General features: G+C 42.5%; 1 protein-coding gene across 1 annotated transcript in view; it reads right to left on the minus strand.

Annotated features, from left to right (window-relative positions):
• The window catches only part of LOC142454943 (acireductone dioxygenase), a 41,871-nt gene that overhangs the window by 9,697 nt on the left and 11,650 nt on the right, over positions 1-20,524 (minus strand). Inside the window, exon 2 of the mRNA XM_075556380.1 lies at positions 6,466-6,585. Within this exon, the coding sequence (XP_075412495.1) occupies positions 6,466-6,585 (120 nt within the window). The remainder of the gene's footprint in view (positions 1-6,465; positions 6,586-20,524) is intronic.

Consider the following 20,524-nt stretch of genomic DNA (forward strand, 5'->3'; position numbering starts at 1 on the left):
TAACATCGCCAAAAGGAGATCATCTGACAACACATGTCGCCAGATGAAATGGACTGCTTGTGCAGGATCCTGCCAGATTCCATGAATCGAATGGGGAGGACAAACCCCAGTGCAGTGCAACGGCTCCTCTACATGTGGCTCTTCCAGATAGATGTAGGTTTATCATTTTGTTAAAATAAAAAAGAAAAAACATGGATTGGTCTGTCTAGGTGATGTAGTATTTGGGTTTAAATCTTAAAATGTTTACGGAAAAAAAAGGTTGAATTATCTAATATTCCAAGTAAGAATCACACAATTTGACTCCAAGAGAATCTGATAGATTATTAGGGCGCTCAGTAGGAAATGAAATAATTTTGTGTGGCATTGCAGTATTTGGCCTCTGACTAGTGAGAATAATGTGATATAGGCGGATCTAAAACAAAGTAAGGAACTAAGCCACCCAAGAGGAATTAGAGCAAACAATTTCCGTGTTCTTAGGCCACTTTTGTTTTAGCACAATATGGTGGTATTGGCTTACCTGCTTATCTTGTTTTCTTTTTAACAACTACAAAGGGGAAATTCGAGCTTCTGGATGAAGAAGGGGTGGGGTGGGGTGGAGAGCCAGAGCCCTCAAGGTGGGTTCAGTAGAAGGGACACAGAACTATGAAGACCTGGAGTCTGGCCCATGCTTATCAAATGGACCCCGTGGTGGACAATCCACTGTTCTCTCCAGATGTCTAATTAGCATGTGAACAGGCTCAAGTTATGCAACCAAAGGCAGTAGTTTAATATTTCTTAACTCAGTGAGATTTAAAACAAATGTTGGGAACCATGATGGTGGCCAAGGTTTGCTAGGGAAGAAAATATACTAAAAATAACTATCATTGTCATTATAATGTCATAAAAGAGCTGTTTTATTTCCAAGAAGGTCACAATTCAAAAATAAAGGCAGTCCTTTATATTGAAGAAATTTAGCTCTATTAAAAAATGTTCTACATTGTACATCTTTTTCTCATCTTTGTTAATGGGCCTTCAAGAATAACCATAAAATTGAAAGCTTAAAAAAAGAAATCCTGTCCTCCCACCTCTAAGCAAGAGAGACCAGAAATACCTTCCTCCCTGAAAGACCCACACAAAAGATATGAGTTAGTAGTTTGCAAGACACTGGACACCAGGAGATAAGAAAGGGTAATCCTCAGAAGACAGGAACAAATGAAGCAGGAGTACAATGGCTACACCTTAAAACCTGGAGATGATTTCCAGGTAGCAGTTCAGGGACAAGGGGCCCAGTAGACACCCTGAATAGGTAAAGTCTGAGGAGACCACGACAGCTAAAGTTTGCAAGTCAGAGTCGTTCGGAGAGAGGGGAGAGCTAGCGGCACAGACAGAAGCCTCCAGGGGCATGCAGATGACTTCAACCCAATGTTTACCGGAGAAGATTAATATGTGCATGTATCAAGGCTGGACAAAGAACCACCTCCTGAAAGGGTTAAAGGTAACACATACCTATCAGTGATGCCCCCCAAGGGCGGGGACAAGGTAAAAAAACGGGATGTAATTGTGGCCGTGGCTTCAAGGGACATTCCAGTTAAATGCCTAATAATATTTTAGTATTTCTGTTCTGTAGTGGCCAGAATCTTTAAAGCTTATAAGCCATTATCAAAGCACGAGATGTGGGTCTCTTCCTTGGAGCAACAGAAAGGAAAGTCAAATGGTGGAAGACAAGGAATGTGTGACCAATGAACTCGATGAACAAGTACCTAAGACTAGAAGATGTGGGTGGTGGTCAGCGGCATTACTGACTATACTTGATTAAGATTCTACAGCGTTGTAGGATGACATTGAGAACATCACAAATGAAGAACGCAATGTCATTAGAAAGGCAGGAAATAAAGAAAAGCATGTTCTCGGGTGACAGTAAAAGATTTCTCAAAAAATCTCTAAATAATAGGAAACCAAATAAGATACATCTTAATAAAACCCAATGAGTCATAGAACATATATTACAAAGTATTTTGAACTAAAAAAAATAAGAAGAGAAACCTCAATCAGTGACTTCAGCATCAAAATATAAGAAAATTTTAATCTATCAAGAGTTCTCAAGGGTAGGGGGGAGGAAAAAAGGAGGAGCTGATACCAAGGGCTCAAATAGAAAGAAAATGTTCTGAAAATGATGGCAGCATATGTACAAAAGTGCTTGATACAATTGATGTATAGATTGTTATAAGAGGTGTAAGAGCCCTCAAGAAAACAATTTATTTTTAAAAATCAATTAAATAGAAAATAAAATATATTGAAGAAACATCAATGAAAGCTGGATCATTAAGCACATCAATAAAATTGATAAGTGTTGAAATAGACTGAGCAGTAAAGAAAAGAGACAAATTATCAGTACCAAGAATAAGATGGGAGGACTACAAATTATAGAGAGAAAAGGGGCAATAGAGAATTGTGGGATACATGAAGATTTCTCCCAAGTTGTTTTCCCCATATAAATGCTAAGCCTAAGATACTGCTTGCTACACATGGTGAGACAGTTTATTGTGTTATTGTGCCAAGCTGCCCGATAAACACAAGTGGGATTGATTGAAGGGCGAAGAGATAAGTGGCTCAGTGAACCTCACCTTTCTTGTCTCTCGCTCTTTAATCATCGGACTAGTGTGCCGCTGCCTTGCTTGGTCTTTTCCTCAATTTAAAGGACACACTACCTGTGGGACACCTAGCCTGTGGACTGTGTCGCTGTAAGTTGAGAGTCCTTTAAGACCACATGAATGAAATTAACATCTCCGGAGCTGAGCACTGGCAGTTGGTGACCTGGCTGATAGTTGGTGACCTGCCTGGCTTTTGCTGCCTGGGCTGGAATAGCCTAGCTCTCTCTTTCTACAGAGGACTACCTAGTGGCTCTCAAGACTTGAAGGACTAAGCAAAGGAAGGAGGAAGAACGGAGCGGAGCACACCTGGGCCCACCAAGCTCAGAGGACGACAGCCCGGCTCGAAGGGCCCATTGTACAGAGAGGACCCCACTGTGAGATGCGACATCCTGCACCGACCCATGACCCTACACGGGACAGCACCTGAGACACGGTGGGGCATGTGCGACTGAGCTGACCCCACCACACTGAGGCAAGCATTGGGGGCATGCAATGGAGCAGTGGAGGAAGCAGAGCAAGGAGATCCCGAGGGATTATAAAGGATGGACTTTGGGACGAGGACGTGGCACCCCACCAGACGCATCCGGAAAACACTCCTAAAGGCAAACAAACAGACCTCGAACTACTAACAGAATTTTTTTTGCTGTCTTTTTGTTTTGTTTTTACTTTTTTTTCTCTTTTAAATTTTGTATGTCAGTGGCTTCTCTGTCAGCGTCCTCGGTGTTGCTGCTGTCGATGTCATGTTCTCATGTGCCACTTAGGTGCTGTCAAAGCCATCTGCATTTCTATGCACATATTACTATATCTGCAGGCCCACCTAGATAAGATAGGCTGGACAAACAATGTGAGAAGAAAATAATGGGACCAACGCTTCCGGAGGGACATGAGAGTGTGGGAGGCAGGGGAAGGGAGGAGGTGTTGGCCAACCCAGGGACAAGAGAACAACGAGTGGTTCAAAACCAGTGGAGGGAGGGGATGGAAGGACTGGTAGGGAGTGACCAAGGGCAAGGTAACTGAGAGGAATTACTGAAACCAGAATGAAGGCTGAACATGGTAGTGGGACAGGAGGAAAGTGTAAGGAAATAGAGGAAAGGAAGCAAAGGGCATACATAGAAGCCTAAATACAAACATGTACATATGTAAATATATTTATGATTATGGGGGAAATAGACCTATGTGCATATATTTACAGGTTCAGTAGTAGGGTAGCAGGTGGACACTGGGCCTCCTTACGCACACTCCCTCAATACAATAGGACCTTGCTCAGCTAAACAGTCATTCCATGATACCCACCTTCCCGACATGATCACTGAAGACAGACGTGTGCATAAGCAAACGTTGTGAAGAAAGCTGATGGTGCCCAGTTATCAAAAAGATATAGCATCTGGGGTCTTAAAGGCTTGAAAGCAAACAAGCGGCCATCCAGCTCGAAAGCAACAAAGCCCACAGAGAAGAAGCAAATGAGCCTAAGTGAATACAAGGTGTTGAACGGACCAGGTAGCAGACACCAAAGAACAAAAACCATCATTGATCATCTTCCTCACATAAACGCTGAAGACGAATGTTGGCATAAGTAAGCGTGGTGAAGAAGGCTGACGGTGCCTGGCTATTGAGAGATATAGTGTCTGGAGACTTAAAGGCTTGAAAGTAAACAAGCGGCCATGTAGCCCAGAAGCAACAAAGCCCACATGGAAGCAGCACACCAACCTGTGCGATCATGAAGGGTCGAGGGAACCAGGTTTCAAACAACAAAGGCGGGGGAAAAAAGATCATATCACCGTGAATGAGGGGAGTGCGTGATGGGGACCCAAGGCCCATGTGTAGACAGCTGGGCATCCCTTGCAGAGGGGAAGTGGGAAGGAGATGAGTCACTAAGGGTTCAGTGTACAACAATGAAACTCAAAACCTTCCTCTAGTTCTTGAACGCTTGTTCTTCCCCAATTATCATGATCCCAATTCTACCTTGTGGACCTGGTTAGACCACAGGATGCACAGCAGTGCAGTAGGGATCTGGAAACACAGGGACTCTAGGACAGATGAACCCCTTAGGACCAGCGGTGAGAGTGGCGACACCGGGAGGGAAGGGGGTGTAGAAAGGGAGAATTGATCCCGGGGATCTACATGTAACCTCTTCTCTGGGGGATGGGCAACAGGAAAGTAGGTGAGGAGAGACACCAGGTAGTGTAAGATAGTATAAATAATTTAAAAGTTATTAAGGGTTCATAAGGGAGGAGGGAGCGGAGAGGGAGGGGGAGGGAAAAAGGAAAATTAGCTGATACCAGGAACCCAAGTGGAAGGTGAATTTTGAAAATGATGAGGGCAACGATTGTATAAGGGTGCTTTACACAATTGATGTATGTATGGATTGTGATAAGAGTTGTATGAGCCCCAGTTAAATGATTTATTAAAAAATTAAAAAAGAAAGGGAAAAAAAAGACATGAAGGACTGCTAGTGTCTCTCAACTCCCTCATGAGAGTGAGTTGCACTCAGCCATTTGTACTGCTTTATAATTTAACTGTGCATTTCTTTTTTATATATCTCTCTGTTTATAATTTAACTGTTCATTTCCCGTATTATGTATCTATAGTTATATAATTAAACAGTTCATTTCTTGTTATATATTTAACTATCTTTAAAAATGTATATATAAAATTATCAGCAATCTGGTTTTATCTCTCTAGAGAACGTAGTCTAATACACATGGTAACTGGCTTTACACCTGGAGGGCAATGAAAACAGGTCAGAGGTTATTCTCCCTGGGGGTTATCAGCCATCTAGACTGTATAGTCTGTCTCACTCTAAGTAAGGCCCTCTCCCTTCAGATAAGGACAGTAGATTGTTTCACTGAAGGAGAGCCCAGGGAGGTGAAGCGCACTCAAGGGTGACCAAGGTTAGGCTGCCATATTGAGCCTAGGGTCCACCCATCTTGTCACATGTGTACCCCTAGTCCCTCCCTTTCCTACTGCGTGTACACCCCTAGCTCATCCCCTTCCTGTGATGCGTATGCCTAATGTACAGCCCCTTCCTGTGACGTGTGTGGTTACTTGCAATCATGTCCCCAACGATATATAAGGATTGGTTGAAATAATTCTCTCTCCTGCCCTCTCCTCCCGCATCCCCACGTGGACCACCAAGGGCTGAGGTAAGCATGCTGCCGTGAAATGTGTCTGCTTCCCTCATTTCACTCTCTCCTGTCTCCTATGAGTTTACTATGATCTTTATATATTACAGCTGTACAGTTGTGCCTAATGAACCCATGGTCGTGTTAGGCGCTGGTTTCCCCTCACCGAGAATCAGCTGAATACCTTTAAGACAATGCATTTGCAAATTTAAATGAAATGAACAAATTCTTTGAAAGACACCAATTATATCTCCCTCAAGAACTTGATGAGTCTGAAGAGGGCACTCCCCATGTATTAAAAGGAGCTGCCCTAAAGGCGCAATGTGTTAGGCCTTGGGTTGACAAACAAAGGACAGCAGTTCAGAAAAAAAACGAAAAAAGATGAGGCTGTGTGTGTGCTCACTAAAGATTCTGTCTCAGACTGTGGAAAATCAGACTCATAGTCAAAGTCCTTCCACTAGTAAAAACTCCCAGACCAAGTGGCTTCACTGATGAATCTGCAAAACATTAAAGGGAAAGTAGCAATAATTGTGTGCCCATTCTTCCACAATATTGGGGAGAAAGGACAAACTGCCATCTCCTTCTAGCAGGTCAGTAGGAGGTTGGGAGGAAATCTAGATTGAGACAGAAAGAAAGGAGAGAAAATCAGTCCCGTGTTGATTACTAATGGATCAATTGATTTTTTTCCTTCCAAATCATTTTCCCTTCCGTACCTTTTCTTCGTAGTCGGGTAGCTGCTCTCTGCACACCGTGATTATGTCCATCCAGGAGTAGTTCCTCTCTTGGCGGATCTTTTCTAATGCTGGGTCATTCTCATAATTGTCCGCATCCAACTAAGAGAGTTTACACAACAACAAAGGTCAGCTCTTTACTTCGACTCGAGCATCGTTTCCATTTGTCAACCGCAGCAGTCCTTCAAGCCCTTTCCCAATTTCCTTTCGTGGCTTTTCTATGCCTGGAAACACCCTGCCTACCTTTTCCTCAAAAGAGGGAAGATTGCTCTCTTAGGAGATGGTTTTCCATATTGCTATTCCCATCGCATTCATAAAGATCTCATTGTCTCTCTTTTAAAAATTCTATTTTTCTTTTTTTTTAAACATTTTATTAGGGGCTCATACAACTCTTATCACAATTCATACATATACATACATCATCTGTATAAAGCACATCCATACATTCTTTGCCCTAATCATTTTCAAAGCATTTGCTCTCCACTTAAGCCATTTGCAGTTTCTCCCCTCCCTCCACATTCCCCCCTCCCTCATGAGCCCTTGATAATTTATAGATTGTTATTTTGTCGTATCTTGCCCTATCCGGAGTCTCCCTTCCCCCCCTTCTCTGTGGTCCGTCTCCCAGGGAGGAAGTCACATGTAGATCCTTGTAATCAGTTCCCCCTTTCCAACACACTCACCCTCTACCCTCCCAGTATCACCCCTCACACACCTGGTCCTGAAAGTATCATCCACCCTGGATTCCCTGTGCCTCTAGCTCCCATATGCACCAGTGTATAACCTCTGCCCTATCCAGTCCTGCAAAGTAGAATTCAGATCATGGTAGTTGGGGGGAGGAAACATCCAGGATCTGGGGGAAAGCTGTGTTCTTCATCGGTACTACATCGCACCCTGACACATCCATCTCCTCTCTTAAACCTCTCTGTAAGGGGATCTCCAGTGGCCGACAAATGGGCCTTGGGTCTCCACTCTGCACTTCCCCCTTCATTCACTATGGTATATATACTCTTTTTTTTGCATGATGCCTTATACCTGGTCCCTTTGGCACCTCGTGATCGCACAGGCTGGTGTGCTTCTTCCATGTGGGCTTTATTGCTTCTGAGCTAGATGGCCGCTTGTTCACCTTCAAGCCTTTAAGACCCCAGACACTATCTCTTTCGATAGCCGGGCACCATCAGCTTTCTTCGCCACATTTGCTTATGCACCCGTTTGTCTTCGGTAATCGTATCGTGGAGGTGTGCAGTCAATGATATGATTTTTTGTTCTTTGATGCCTGATAACTGATCCCTTCGGGACCACGTGATCACACAGGCTGGTGTGTTCATAAAGTTCTCATTGAGTCAAGTTTGTCCAACAACACACTCCGGGCAGTCCCTGGAGTATAAAGAAGTGTGTTCCCAAACGGGTTCTCGGTTGACTTTGTATGTTTGTCAGAACACTGCCAGGAAGTTGGGTTCTAAGGTCAGTCTGTCAGATAAATGCTTGTCTCTAGTACGTAGTGGACATTTCTATGCATTAAAACAATTAAAGAAACACTTCTAGATACACGTACACATACTTAACATAATAGTACAATAACAGACTTTTTTCTGCAGTAAAACAGTGCCTATTGGGTATTACAGATGATTTTATGTACCTACCATTTCCAGTGCAATAGCTTACGGGGCTGACAGGGGTGTGCGTGTTGTTTCTCTACTACCAACTTCCCCCCAGCTCAAACACAACTCAGCAGCAAGTCTCAGAGTAGCTTGTCTGCCCTGCCGAACTGCCTGCTGCGCCTCAAAGCCTACAAATACACAGGAACTGAAGTCTGCTATCAGCGGGCTCCTACAATCAATCCCTGGACCGCCTCCAGGTGTCTCTCCTATACCTTCCTGTCCTTAGTCCCCTTTTTTTTAATCCATAATCTAAGCCAAATATATTTGCTATACCTCAAACATATTTAGTATTTCACATTGCCATACTCTGCAGATCCCGTTCCCCATTTTGAGCTATCATATGCCTCCATTTGAAAATCCTATTTTAATGTTACTTTCTAGCAACTCTTCAGAACTCCATCCCCAAACCAAACAAGCCCACTGATTTGAGCCCCACACTAAAGGACAGGGTTTTCAAGGCTGTAATCTTTTGTTTTTATTATTTAAAAAATAATTTGGGGGGGGCTCATACAGCTTTTATCACAGTCCATACATACATCCACTGTGTCAAACACACTTGTACACATTTTGCTATCATCATTTCCAAAACATTTGAGGCCTTGATATCAGCTCCTCACCAACACACTATTTTCTATAAAGATTATTACAAAATGTAGAATTCCTTGTCTAAAACAATCTAATGTTCTGGTAGTAGGATAGGAGGAAAGTAAAAGGAAATAGAGGAAAGGAGCAGGAGGCAAAATACATACATAGAAGCCTAAATACAGACACATACATATGTAAACATATTTATGATTATGGGGGGAATAGACCTATGTGCATATATTTATAGGTTCAGTAGTAGGGTAGCAGGTGGACTATGGGTCTCCTTGCGCATACTACCTCAATACAATAGCACCCTGCTCAGCTAAACGGTCATTTAAAGTTACCCAGCTTCCCGACATGATCACTGAAGACAGATGTGTGCATAAACAAACGTGGTGAAGAAAGCTGAGGTGCCCAGCTATCAAAAAGATATAGCGTCTGGGGTCTTGAAGGCTTGAAGACAAATAAGTGGCCATCTAGCTTGGAAGCAACAAAGCTCAGAGAAGAAGCAAATGAGCCTAAGTGAACACGAGGTCTTGAAGGGACCAGGTAAAAGACACCAAAGAACAAAAATCATCATTCTGTGATCACCTTCCCCACATAAACACTGAAGACGAATGTGTGCATAAGTAAGTGTGGTGAAGAAGGCTGATGGTGCCTGGCATTTGAGAGATATAGTGTCTGGGGACTTAACGGCTTGAAAGTAAACAAGCGGCTATCTAGCCCAGAAGCAACAAGGCTCACATGGAAGCAGCACACCAACCTGTGTGATCATGAAGGGCCAAGGGGACCAGGTTTCAAGCAACAAAGGCAGGGCAAAAATCATATCATCGTGAATGAGGGAAGTGCGTGATGGGGACTCAATGCCCATCTGTAGACAACTGGATATCCCTTGCCGAGGGGAAGTGGGGAGAAGATGAATCACTCAGGGTTCAATGTAGCAATAATAAAACTCACAACCTTCCTCTAGTTCTTAAATGCTTCCTCCCCACCAACTATGATGATCCAAATTCTACCTTGCAAGCCTGGTTAGACCAAAGGATGCACAGAGGTATGGTTGGGATCTGCAAACACAGGGAATCTATGACAGATGAACCCCTCAGGACTAATGGTGAGAGTGGCAATACTAGGAGTGAAGAGGGTACAAAGGAGGAACCGATCTTGGGGATCTGCATATGACTTCCTCTCTGGGGGATGGGTAACAGGAAAGTGGGTGAAGGGAGACTCCAGGCAGTGTAAGATAAGATAAACCAATAATTTATAAATTATTAAAGGTTAATGAGGAAGGGGGGAATGGTGAGGGAGGGGGAAGGAAAAAAGGAAAATGAGCTGATTCCAGGAATCCAAGCAGAAGGTGAATTTTGAAAACGATGAAGGCAATAAATGTATAAGGATGCTTTACGCAATTGATGTATGTATGGATTGTGGTAAGAGTTGTATGAGCCCCAATAAAATGATTTAAAAAAAACCAATCTAATGTTCAATTGTGTGAGGGATCTTTTTTCACTGTTATGTCACTAATAACAGATACTCAAAAAGCTCTCTCTGTTCCCCCTGATCCAGTAGGGTTCCCTTCATTACAACATTACCTACACTATGTATGTATGTATATGTATGTATATATACACACACAAACACACACATATATACATGTTGTCACCTGCCATTGAGTCAGTTCTGACCCATAGCGACCTGATACACAACAGAACCAAACACCGCACAGTCCCGTGTCATCCTCACAATTTTTCCCACACCCAAGCCCATTAGTACAGCCACTGTGTCAATCATCTCATTGAGGCCTTACTCTTTTTCACTGTTCCTCCACTTTACCAAGCATGCTGACCTTCTCTAGGGGCTAGCATGTCCCAAGAATATGTGCAAAGTACGTAAGACAAACTTGCCTCAAAGGAGCACCCAGGCAGTATGTCTTCCAAGACAGCTGTCTCCGTCCTTTTAGCAGTCCATGATGCTTTCAATGAAGTTTGTCTCTTAGAGCCTGTATGTGGTACATGTATCCGCATATACACACCAATGGAAGTGCCCTCCCTCAATGCAAGAACACTATGTTCTAATAACCTGACGTTCTGTGATGCTCACCTTCCCAAAATTATCACAAGAGACAAAATGGTTGTATACGAAAATGTGGTGGAGACTTCCCGGAAGATGTCGATGGAGTGACACATACCAGAGGGACTCCACAGAATTCAGCCCAGGAGAGTTGCTTAGAGGGGAATTCAGCACTGCTGGAACGCAGGAGGAGCATCATAAAGATAAGTAGGCACAGACCCACGGAGTTTTGAGGGGCTGGGGGCTTTTGGCTTACCTCACTGGAGGCCAGCTAGGGTTATGACCTTGGCCCCGCCACTGTCTCTGCAGGAGCTGGGACAATTGGATCAGGGTTCAGCTACACTGTTGCTTTTGTTTCCCTCTCCTCTCTATTACCCGCAGTCTAAGAGGTCATCATTTTTTTCATCTCTTTGTCTCTTTTAAGTCCTCTAAAACTCCACTGCTGACTTCCAGACCACTCCACTTAGGCTGGGAAAAGCCCTGATGACCTCCATCTGAGGATTCCAAGGAATTCCTGCCTGTGTACCTAGGGGCAAAGGCAGCTCAGCCAACACTCGTCAACATGCTAAGCTGCTGCAGGAACCACTGACCAATCATCACAACACCAAAGCAGGCAACCCACCAGCCTTCTGGGGCACTCCCCTGAGATGGAAGCCATAGTACAATAAAGTGATAGGTTAATTCCATAGTCAAATTAGCTGTAGGCAGTTCAAAGAAGCATTCCCACAAGTCTCCCAGATGCTCTTCGACTCCCTGGAAAAAGGCACCTGGCTCCTCTAAAACAACACAACACAAACAGCCATCAGACCCATCAATTTCAATGAAAAAAACGGAACAAACAAAAGACAGCAGCAGAAGATGTCCCAAAAATAGTGACACACATAGAAGAAGCAGACATTGAGCTGCCACAGAAAGAAAATTTCAGAATGCTACTTGGAGTCATATAGGACATAAGGGAGACAATACAGAAAAATGATGAAATGATAGAGGAGATAAAGGTGATACAACAAAGAGAAATACAGGAGCTTTGGGAGTAGATAACAAAAAACAGTAGCAGAAACATGGACCTAGAGAATCGACTGGAGAAAGCAGAGAACTGCATCAGTGACTTGGAGGACAGCCAAGCAGACTTTTAAAAACGTGAACAAAAATCTAATAAGATCATCAGAGAAGCTGAAGAACACATAAGAGCTTTGTCTGATGCTATGAAGCGGAACAGCATTAAAATTCTTGGCTTACTGGAGGAAGACACAACAAAGAAGTCATCTGCAACAATAGTGAGAGAATTCTTGGAGGAAAACTTCCCCAGCTTAATGAATGAAAACCAGGCAACCATTCAGGAGGCTGAAAGAACACCAACTAGACTCCATCCCAAGAAGTCACCAAGGCACATAATAGTTAAACTATCCAACTTTGAGGAAAAGGAGAAAATGAGAGCAGCTAGGGAAAAACAAACAATCACATACAAAAGTTCCCAAGTAAGAATATGCTCAGACCTGTCAGTAGAAACTATGAAGAAGAGGAGAAAGTGGAGTAACATATTCCAAAAACTGAAGGAAAACAATGCAAACCCAATAATACTCTACCCAGCCAAATTATCGACCAAGATAGAGAAGTAAGAGTCTTCCCAGTCAAGGAAAAACTCAAAGAATATGTTATAAGAAACCCAGCTCTACAAAAGATCCTTGCTGAACCAGTATGGCCAGAAGAGCAACACTCACCAAGTATAAATAAGAGACCGCCACACAGAACAAACTCACCCAGAGGACAACAAAGAGAAAACAGACCCCAAGATAGCATTGACTTAAGGAGGGAAAGAAGTCAAGAATGAAACACACACAAAAACATGCACAACAAACTAATGAGAAAGGAAAGTAGGAATACACCCAAAACAAAAGGTATAAGATGAAATCACAGAGTTCGCAGATGGAGGTAATAACCCTGAATATCAATGGCCTGAACTCTGGCTTTAAAAGATTGAGACTAGTAGACTGACTTAGAAAATACAACATATCAATCTGCTGCCTACAGGAGACACATCACAAGGCTGCAGACAAAAATAGTCTGAGAATCAAAGGCTGGAGAAAGGTATACTAGCAAACAACAATTCCAAAAAAAAAAAAAAAGCAGGGGTTGCAATCCTAATCTCGGATAAAATTAACCTCCAAGTGCAAACCACAAAAAGAGATAAGGAGGGACACTGTATAATGTGCAAGGGAATGGCAGACAAAGAACCACTAAGCATTGTAAAAATATATTTCCCAAATGAGAGACCAGCTGAATACATTAAGCAAGCACTCCAAAAGAGGAAAAAATAAATCATAGCCTCAACAATTATATTGGGTGACTTCAACACAACACTTTCTGAGAAAGATAAGTCACAGGAAAAGAAACTCAACAAGGGGGGTAGAGATCTAAACATTACAATTAGACAATTTGACCTGATATTTACAGAGATTTTAATCCAAATACAAATGAATTCACATTCTCCTCAAGTCCACATGGCACAGAATCGAAGACAGACCACATACTGGGGCAAAAGGCATATATTTAAGCACACTGATATCATAAAGACGTCTCTCTCTGACCACAATGCCATATGGCTGGAAATCAACAAAGCGAAGACGAAGAAAACAAGAGCCACCAATTGGATAAGTAACACCATACTGCAAAAGAAGTGTGTAATGGCACAGATCAGATGAAATTAGGAAATTTATAGAAACGGAGAATCAGCACAGGATGCGCCAAAACTTATGGGGCACAGCAAAGGCAGCTATCAGAGAAGTTTCATAGCAATACGTACACATCTGAGACAGGAGGGGAGAATCATGATTGATATGCATGCATGAAATTTACAACTAGAGCAGAGTCAGCAGGGCAATCCTACTAATAGCAAAAGAAAGTATAAAAATCAGGGCTGAGATTCAGGAGAGGGAAAATAAAACTATGGGAAAAATTAATGCAGCTAAAAGTTGGTTCTTTGAAAGGATAAACAGAATGGACAGACCACTGGCAACCTAACCAAAGATAGGAGGGAACAAATTTCAACAGTGTGAATAAGGGATGAAAGAAGGGACTTTACACAGACTCTAATGAAATCAGAAGGATAGTTATACAGTACTATGAAAGATGGTACTCCCATGAATTCAAAAATTTGGAAGACATGGACAAATTCTTGGAAAAACAATCCCTCCCTAGAAAATTCACAATGGATGACAAGACTCTTAACAGACCCACAGCAATAGAAGAAACAGAAAATGTTATCAAGGGATTACCAATAAAAAAAAATTCCCCAGGACTGGATGGCTTTACTGGAGAATTCTACCAAGCATTTAGAGAAGAACTAATACCAATCCTATACAAACTCTTTCAGAACATAGAAAAAGATGGCACACTCCCGAACTCCTTCTATGAAGCAAGTATAACTCTGATACCAAAACCGGGAAAGGATCCCACAAGAATTGAGAACTACAGACTGATATCCCTAATGAACATCGATACAAAAATCCTTAAACAAAATACTAGTCAACATAATACAAAAGTATGTAAAACAAATAATTCACCATGACCAAGTGGGATTCATACCAGGAATGCAAGGATGGTTTAAGATATGATGGACCATTCGTATTATTCATCACATTGACATGAAAAACTATAAGAACTACATAATAATATGATAATATCAATAAATGCAGAAAAAGTATTCGACAACATCCAACACCAATTCCTGTTTAAGAAACTTGAGAAGATAGGAAGGGACGGAAAGTTCTTCAAGACAATACAAGTTATATATGAAAAACCAACAGCCAAGATGGTAGTCAATGGAGAAACGGCTAACAATCCCACTGAAAAAGGGGACCAGACAAGGATGCCCCACTCTTATTTAATATGGTGCTGGAGGTTTTAGTTAACAACATAAGGCAAAGAACAGACATCAAAGGTATTCATTCATCTGTGGAAGGAAGAGGTTAAACTATCGTTATTTTCAGATGATATGATTTTATATATGGAAAATCCCAAAAGGTCCACAAAGGGAGTACTAGAAGCAATAGAGGAGTTTGGCAGACTGGCAGTGCGATAGTTTATTGTGCCAGTCTGGCCGATAAACACAAGTAGGATTAACTGAAGGGCAGAGGGATAAATGGCCCAGTGAGCCTCACCTTGCTTGTTCTGTGCCTCAATTTAAAGGAGGACACTACCTGTGGGATGCCTAGCCTGTGGACTGTGTCGTTGTAAGTGAGGCCCCTCCAATCCCACAGGATTGGAATGTTCGTCTCTGGAGCTGGGGACCGACAGTTGGTGACAGTTGGGGACCTGCCTTGCTGTTTGCTGCCTGGGTATATATAGCCCAGCTCTCTCTACAGAAAGGGACTGGCAACTGGCAGCTCTCAAGCATTGAAGGACTGCTAGTGACTCACTGCTTTATAATTTAACTGTTAATTTCTTATATCATCTATCTGTATATAATTTAACGGTTCATTTCTTGTATTATATATCTATCTTTATAAATATATTTATATATAATTACTAGCAATCTGGTTTGTCTCTCTTTAGAGAACACTGTCCAACACAGGCAGGATACAAGATCAACAAACAGAAGTCCATCGGACTGTTATACACATCAGATAAGACCACAGAAGAGGAGATCAAAAGGTGGTACCCTTCACAATAGTCAAACACAAATTGAAATATCTAGGGATATAACTGACTAAAAGAACAAAAGATCTATACAGGGAAAACTATAGAACACTATTACAAGAAACCAAAAGCGACCTCAACAAATGTAAGAATGTCCTATGCTCCTGGATTGGAAGATTCGATATAGTCAAGATGTCAGTTTTGCTAAAGGCACTATATACTTAGTAGTCAATTCTGGAACAATTACACTTTCTTCAAAGAAATAGAAAAACTGACTACCAACTTCATATGGAGAGGGAAGAAGCTCAGAATTGGCAAAGAACTCAAGAAGAAGGACACAGTGGGAGGACTTGCTTTACTTGACTTTGGCACATACTATACAGCCACAGTGGTCAAAACCGCATGGTGTTGGTACAATGACAGATACTCAGACCAATGGAAAAGAACTGAAAACCCAGAAATAAAATCATCAGCATACAGACAACTGATCTTTGATAAGGGCCCCAAAAATACAAAATGGGAAGCAGATGCCCTCTTTAACAAGTGGTGCTGGAGAAAAATGGACATCAACATGCAGAAAAATGAAGCAAGACCCTTATCTCAGTCCATGCACAAGAATAAACTCAAGGTGGATCACAGACCTTGAAGTTAACCCCCAAACTATTAGGGCCATCAGTGAGGGAATTGGAACCAACTTGAGAATTTTGGCACACGGAATACATAGACTATCAGAAATAGGGAAGGACACAAACACAGAGGAGGCACCAATTGACAAATGGGATATCATGAAGATCAAACACCTTTGTACATTGAAAGAATTCACCGAGAGAGTAATAAGAGAGTCCACAGACTGGGAAAACATCTTTAGCAATGACACATCAGACAAAGGCCTTATTACTAAAATCTACAATACTCTGATAGCTTCCAAAAAGAAAAAAACTAATTGCCCACTGAGGAGGTGGTCAAAGGACCTGAAAAGAAGTTTCACAGGGGCAAGAAATCCGAATAGCCAACAAAGATATGAGAAAATGTTTCCGATCTTTAGCCATAAGATAAATGCCAATTAAAACAACAATGGGGTACCACCTAACACCCTCAAACATAGCCCAATTCAAAAAATCAGAAAGCAACAAGTGTTAGAGGGGCTGTGGGGAGACTGGAACTCTCATACACTGCTGGTGGTTTTGTAAGTATGCACAGTCACTATGGAAATCGACCTGGCAATATCTAAAACAGAGGGAAATCGAGTTACCATACTGGGCATATACCCAGAAGAGGCAAGAAACTAACCAAGGCCAGACATCTGTGCTCCAATGTTCATTGCAGCACAGTTCACAATTGAAAGGAGTTAGAAGCAACCAAAAGTTCCTCAACTGACGATTGGATTAAAGGGCTGTGGTATATACATACAATGGAGTATTATGCATCGGTAAAAAGCAGTGGTGAACATATGAAGCACATCACTACATGGGAAGACCTGGAGGAAATCATGCTAAGAGAAGTAAGTCAAGCACAAAAGGACAAATAAAACATGAGTCTGCTGAGATAAGCTTGTAAAAACAAATGCAAAAGGGGCCCTTGAAAAAAACTATTGTATACAAACATTCCTAGGGTGAGGACCAGGTAATATGGCAGGGAAGAGACCAAATACAGGAATACACATGGTAGACAGTAAAAAAGGAAGTGGGGAAAGGAAAAATAAATAACAATAAAAAAGAAATGGGAAGCGGGGGCACAGGGCACTAAACCCACCCAAGGGGAGGGTATTGTTTATATCACCACAGGGAAAGAGGGAGCAGACTTCAAACCAGTGCTCCAAGACGTGAATGCAACATGCCGGTGTAAAGTAGGGAACCTATGGAGAGGTCTGGGGGGCCGGCCCCAATCCCAACTACTAAGTGGACACCTGCCCCTCCACCCAGAAGAATTTATTTCAAAGGATGGCATTGATTCTGCAGCTCAGGAAGAGGGACACATTTGATCAGAGCACATGGGAGCACATGAAATGGGAGGAGGAGAGTGGAGTACATCTTGGCCCACCAGGTCGTGAGGACAATGTTCCCAATTAGAGCAGCCAGCCCACAAAGAGGACCACATGGCCGGCCTCACTGTGAGACATGATGCCCCTCACTGACCCATAGCCCTACAGTGGACAACAAAGACAGTGTGGGAATTGCACCTAATCTGATCCCACCACACTGAGGTAAAACACTAAGGGTGTGTAACAGAACAGTAAGGGAATGGAGCGGTGAGGTCCCCAGAGAATGCTGAAGGTGGCCTTTGGGGCCAGGGTGTGGTGCCCGAACAGACTGGGCTGGAAAATATACCTGAAGGCCAGCAAATGATCCTTGAACTACAAGCTTTTCTTTCTTGTTGTGCTTTGTTTTTTTGTTTTTATGTTGCTGTTGTTTTGTTGTATATTGTGACTTGGTTTTGCTCTGTCTTTTTTTGCATGTTATTATATCGGCAGGTCTGTCTAAATAACATAGGCTGCATGAACAATCTGGAGGAGAAAACAACCAAACCGACAGTTCCAGAGGGACATGGGAGAAGGGGAGGTTGGGGGAAAGGAAGTGGTGTTAACAAACCCAGGGACAAGGGAACAATAAGGGATCCAAATTGGTGGTGAGGTGGGTGTGCAAAGCCTGGTAGGTCATGAGCAAGGGTAATGTAACCAAGAGGAATTGCTGAAACAATGGTGGGGACGGAGCATGATAGTGAGACATGAGGAAAGTCAAGGGAAATTGAGGAAAGAGCTAGGAGGCAAAGGGCATTTATAGAGGCCTAGATAAAGACATGTACGTATGCAAATATATTTATATATGAGGATGGGGAAATAGATCTATGTGCATATATTTATAGGTTTAGTATTATGGTAGCAGGAGGACATTAGGCATCCACTCAAGTACTCCATCAATGCAAGAATACTTTCTTCTATTAAATTGGCATTCTATTATGATCACCTTCCCGACACAACTGCTGAAGATAAAGCAGGTGCATAAGCAAATGTGGCGAAGGAAGCTGATGGTGACCGGCTATCAAAAGATATAGCTTCTGGGGTCTTAAAGGCTTGAAGGTAAACAAGTGGCCATCTAGCTCAGAAGCAACAAAGCCCACATGGAAGACACACACCAGCCTGTGCGTTCACAAGGTGTCGAAGGGATCAGGTATCAGGCATCATCAGAACAAAAAAATCTTACCACAGAGAATGAGGGTGGGGGAGTGCAGAGTGGAGACCCAAAGCCCATTTGTAGGCCACTATAGATCCCCTGGCAGAGGGGTCTGGGGGAGGAGAATCAGTCAGGGTGCGATGTAGCAACAACAAAAAAGACAGCTTTCCTCTGGTTCCGAGATGCTACACCATGCCCCCCACTATCGTGATCCCAATTCTACCTTGTAAGTCTGGCTAGACCAGAGGATGTATACTAGTACAGATAGGAACTGGAAACACAGGGAATCCATGGCAGATAATCCCTTTAGGAACAGTGGCGTGAGTGGCGATGCAGGGAGGGTGGAGGAAGGGTGCGTTGGAAAGGGGGAACTGATTACAAGGATCTACATGTGACCTCCTCCCTGGGAGATGAACAACAGAAAAGTGGGTGAAGGGAGACGTCCGACAGGTCAAGATATGACAAAATAATAATTTATAAATTATCAAAAGTTCATGAGGGGGAAGCGGGGAGGGTGGAGAAAAATGAGGACCTGATGCCAGGGGCTTAAGTGGAGAGCAAATGTTCTGAGAATGAGGGCAATGAATGTACAAAAAATGTACTTTACACAATTGTTGTATGTATGGATTATGATAAGAGTTGAATGAGCCCTAATAAAACGATAAAGAAAAGAAAAAATGATAAAGGAAATGTGGTGAAGAAAGCAGATGGTACCCAGTTATTAAAAGATATAGCATCAAGAGACTTAAAGGTTTGAATTTTAACAAGCTGGCCATCTAGCAGGGAAGCAACAAAGCCCACGTGGAAGAAGCACACCAGTCTGTGTGATTGTGAGGTGTAGAAGGGATCAGGAATCAGAAGACCCAAACCATTTACATCATAGCAATGTGATGTAAATAAGTGGGGATGGAGTGAGGTTGGAATGGAGACCCAAAATCCATCTGCAGACAATTGGACATCCCCTCACAGAAGGGTCACAAGGAACAGATGAGTCAGCCAGGGTGCAGTATATCACCGATTAAACATACAACTTTCCTGTAGTTCCTTAATGCTTCCTCCCCAGTTCTGGCATAAAAATCCGCTAGACCATAGAAAGTATACCGGTACAGCTAAGTGCTGTAGATGCACGGAAACCAAGACAGATTAACCCCTCAGAAACAATAAGGGAGTTATGAGTAGCGATACCATGAGTGTACGGGGAAGGTGGGAGGAGAAGGGGGAGAAATGGGGAAGCAATATAAACTCCCAGCCTGCTAACCCCCAGGGTATGAACAACAAAAAAATGTGGGTGAAGGGAGACAGCAGACGGTATAAGGTATGAAAATAAAAATAATTTATAGTTAATCAAGGGTTCATGAGGGTAGGTTGGGGAATGGAGAGAGAAAAGGAGCTGATACCAAAGGCTCAAGTAGAAAGAAAACATTTTGAAAATGATGATGGCAACATATGTGCAAATGTGCTTGATACAACTGATGTAGAGATTGTTATAAGAACTGGAAAAAACCCAATAAAGCGATTAAACAAACAAACAAAAAACCCTGTCGAGCAAGACTTCATCTACCGTGAGACCAACACTAAATGGTGCTAGGTTACCACCATTAACCATTCTGATCAGGACCACAATAAACAGACACTGAGCGAATGGGAGGAAAACAGAAAAGAGCTCAAATTCTTAAAATCGAGACTTACCAGACCCGTATGCGTGGAGCATTCGAGACTACTTCCCCTGAGACACTCTTTAAACCTGGAACCAAACCTAACCTGCGGCTATCTTTCAGCTAAATATAAAATTGGCTCAAAATAAAGAGCACCACCCCTGAATTCTGTACATTTAAAAATAATCATCTATGTCAAACTAAACAGTGACCTACTGCTTTAATACAAAGATGTGAAGGTAAAGAGGGAGGCAAACAGGATTACTGG

Source organism: Tenrec ecaudatus, chromosome 8 (assembly GCF_050624435.1).
Source record: "Tenrec ecaudatus isolate mTenEca1 chromosome 8, mTenEca1.hap1, whole genome shotgun sequence".
Lineage (NCBI taxonomy): Eukaryota > Metazoa > Chordata > Mammalia > Afrosoricida > Tenrecidae > Tenrec > Tenrec ecaudatus.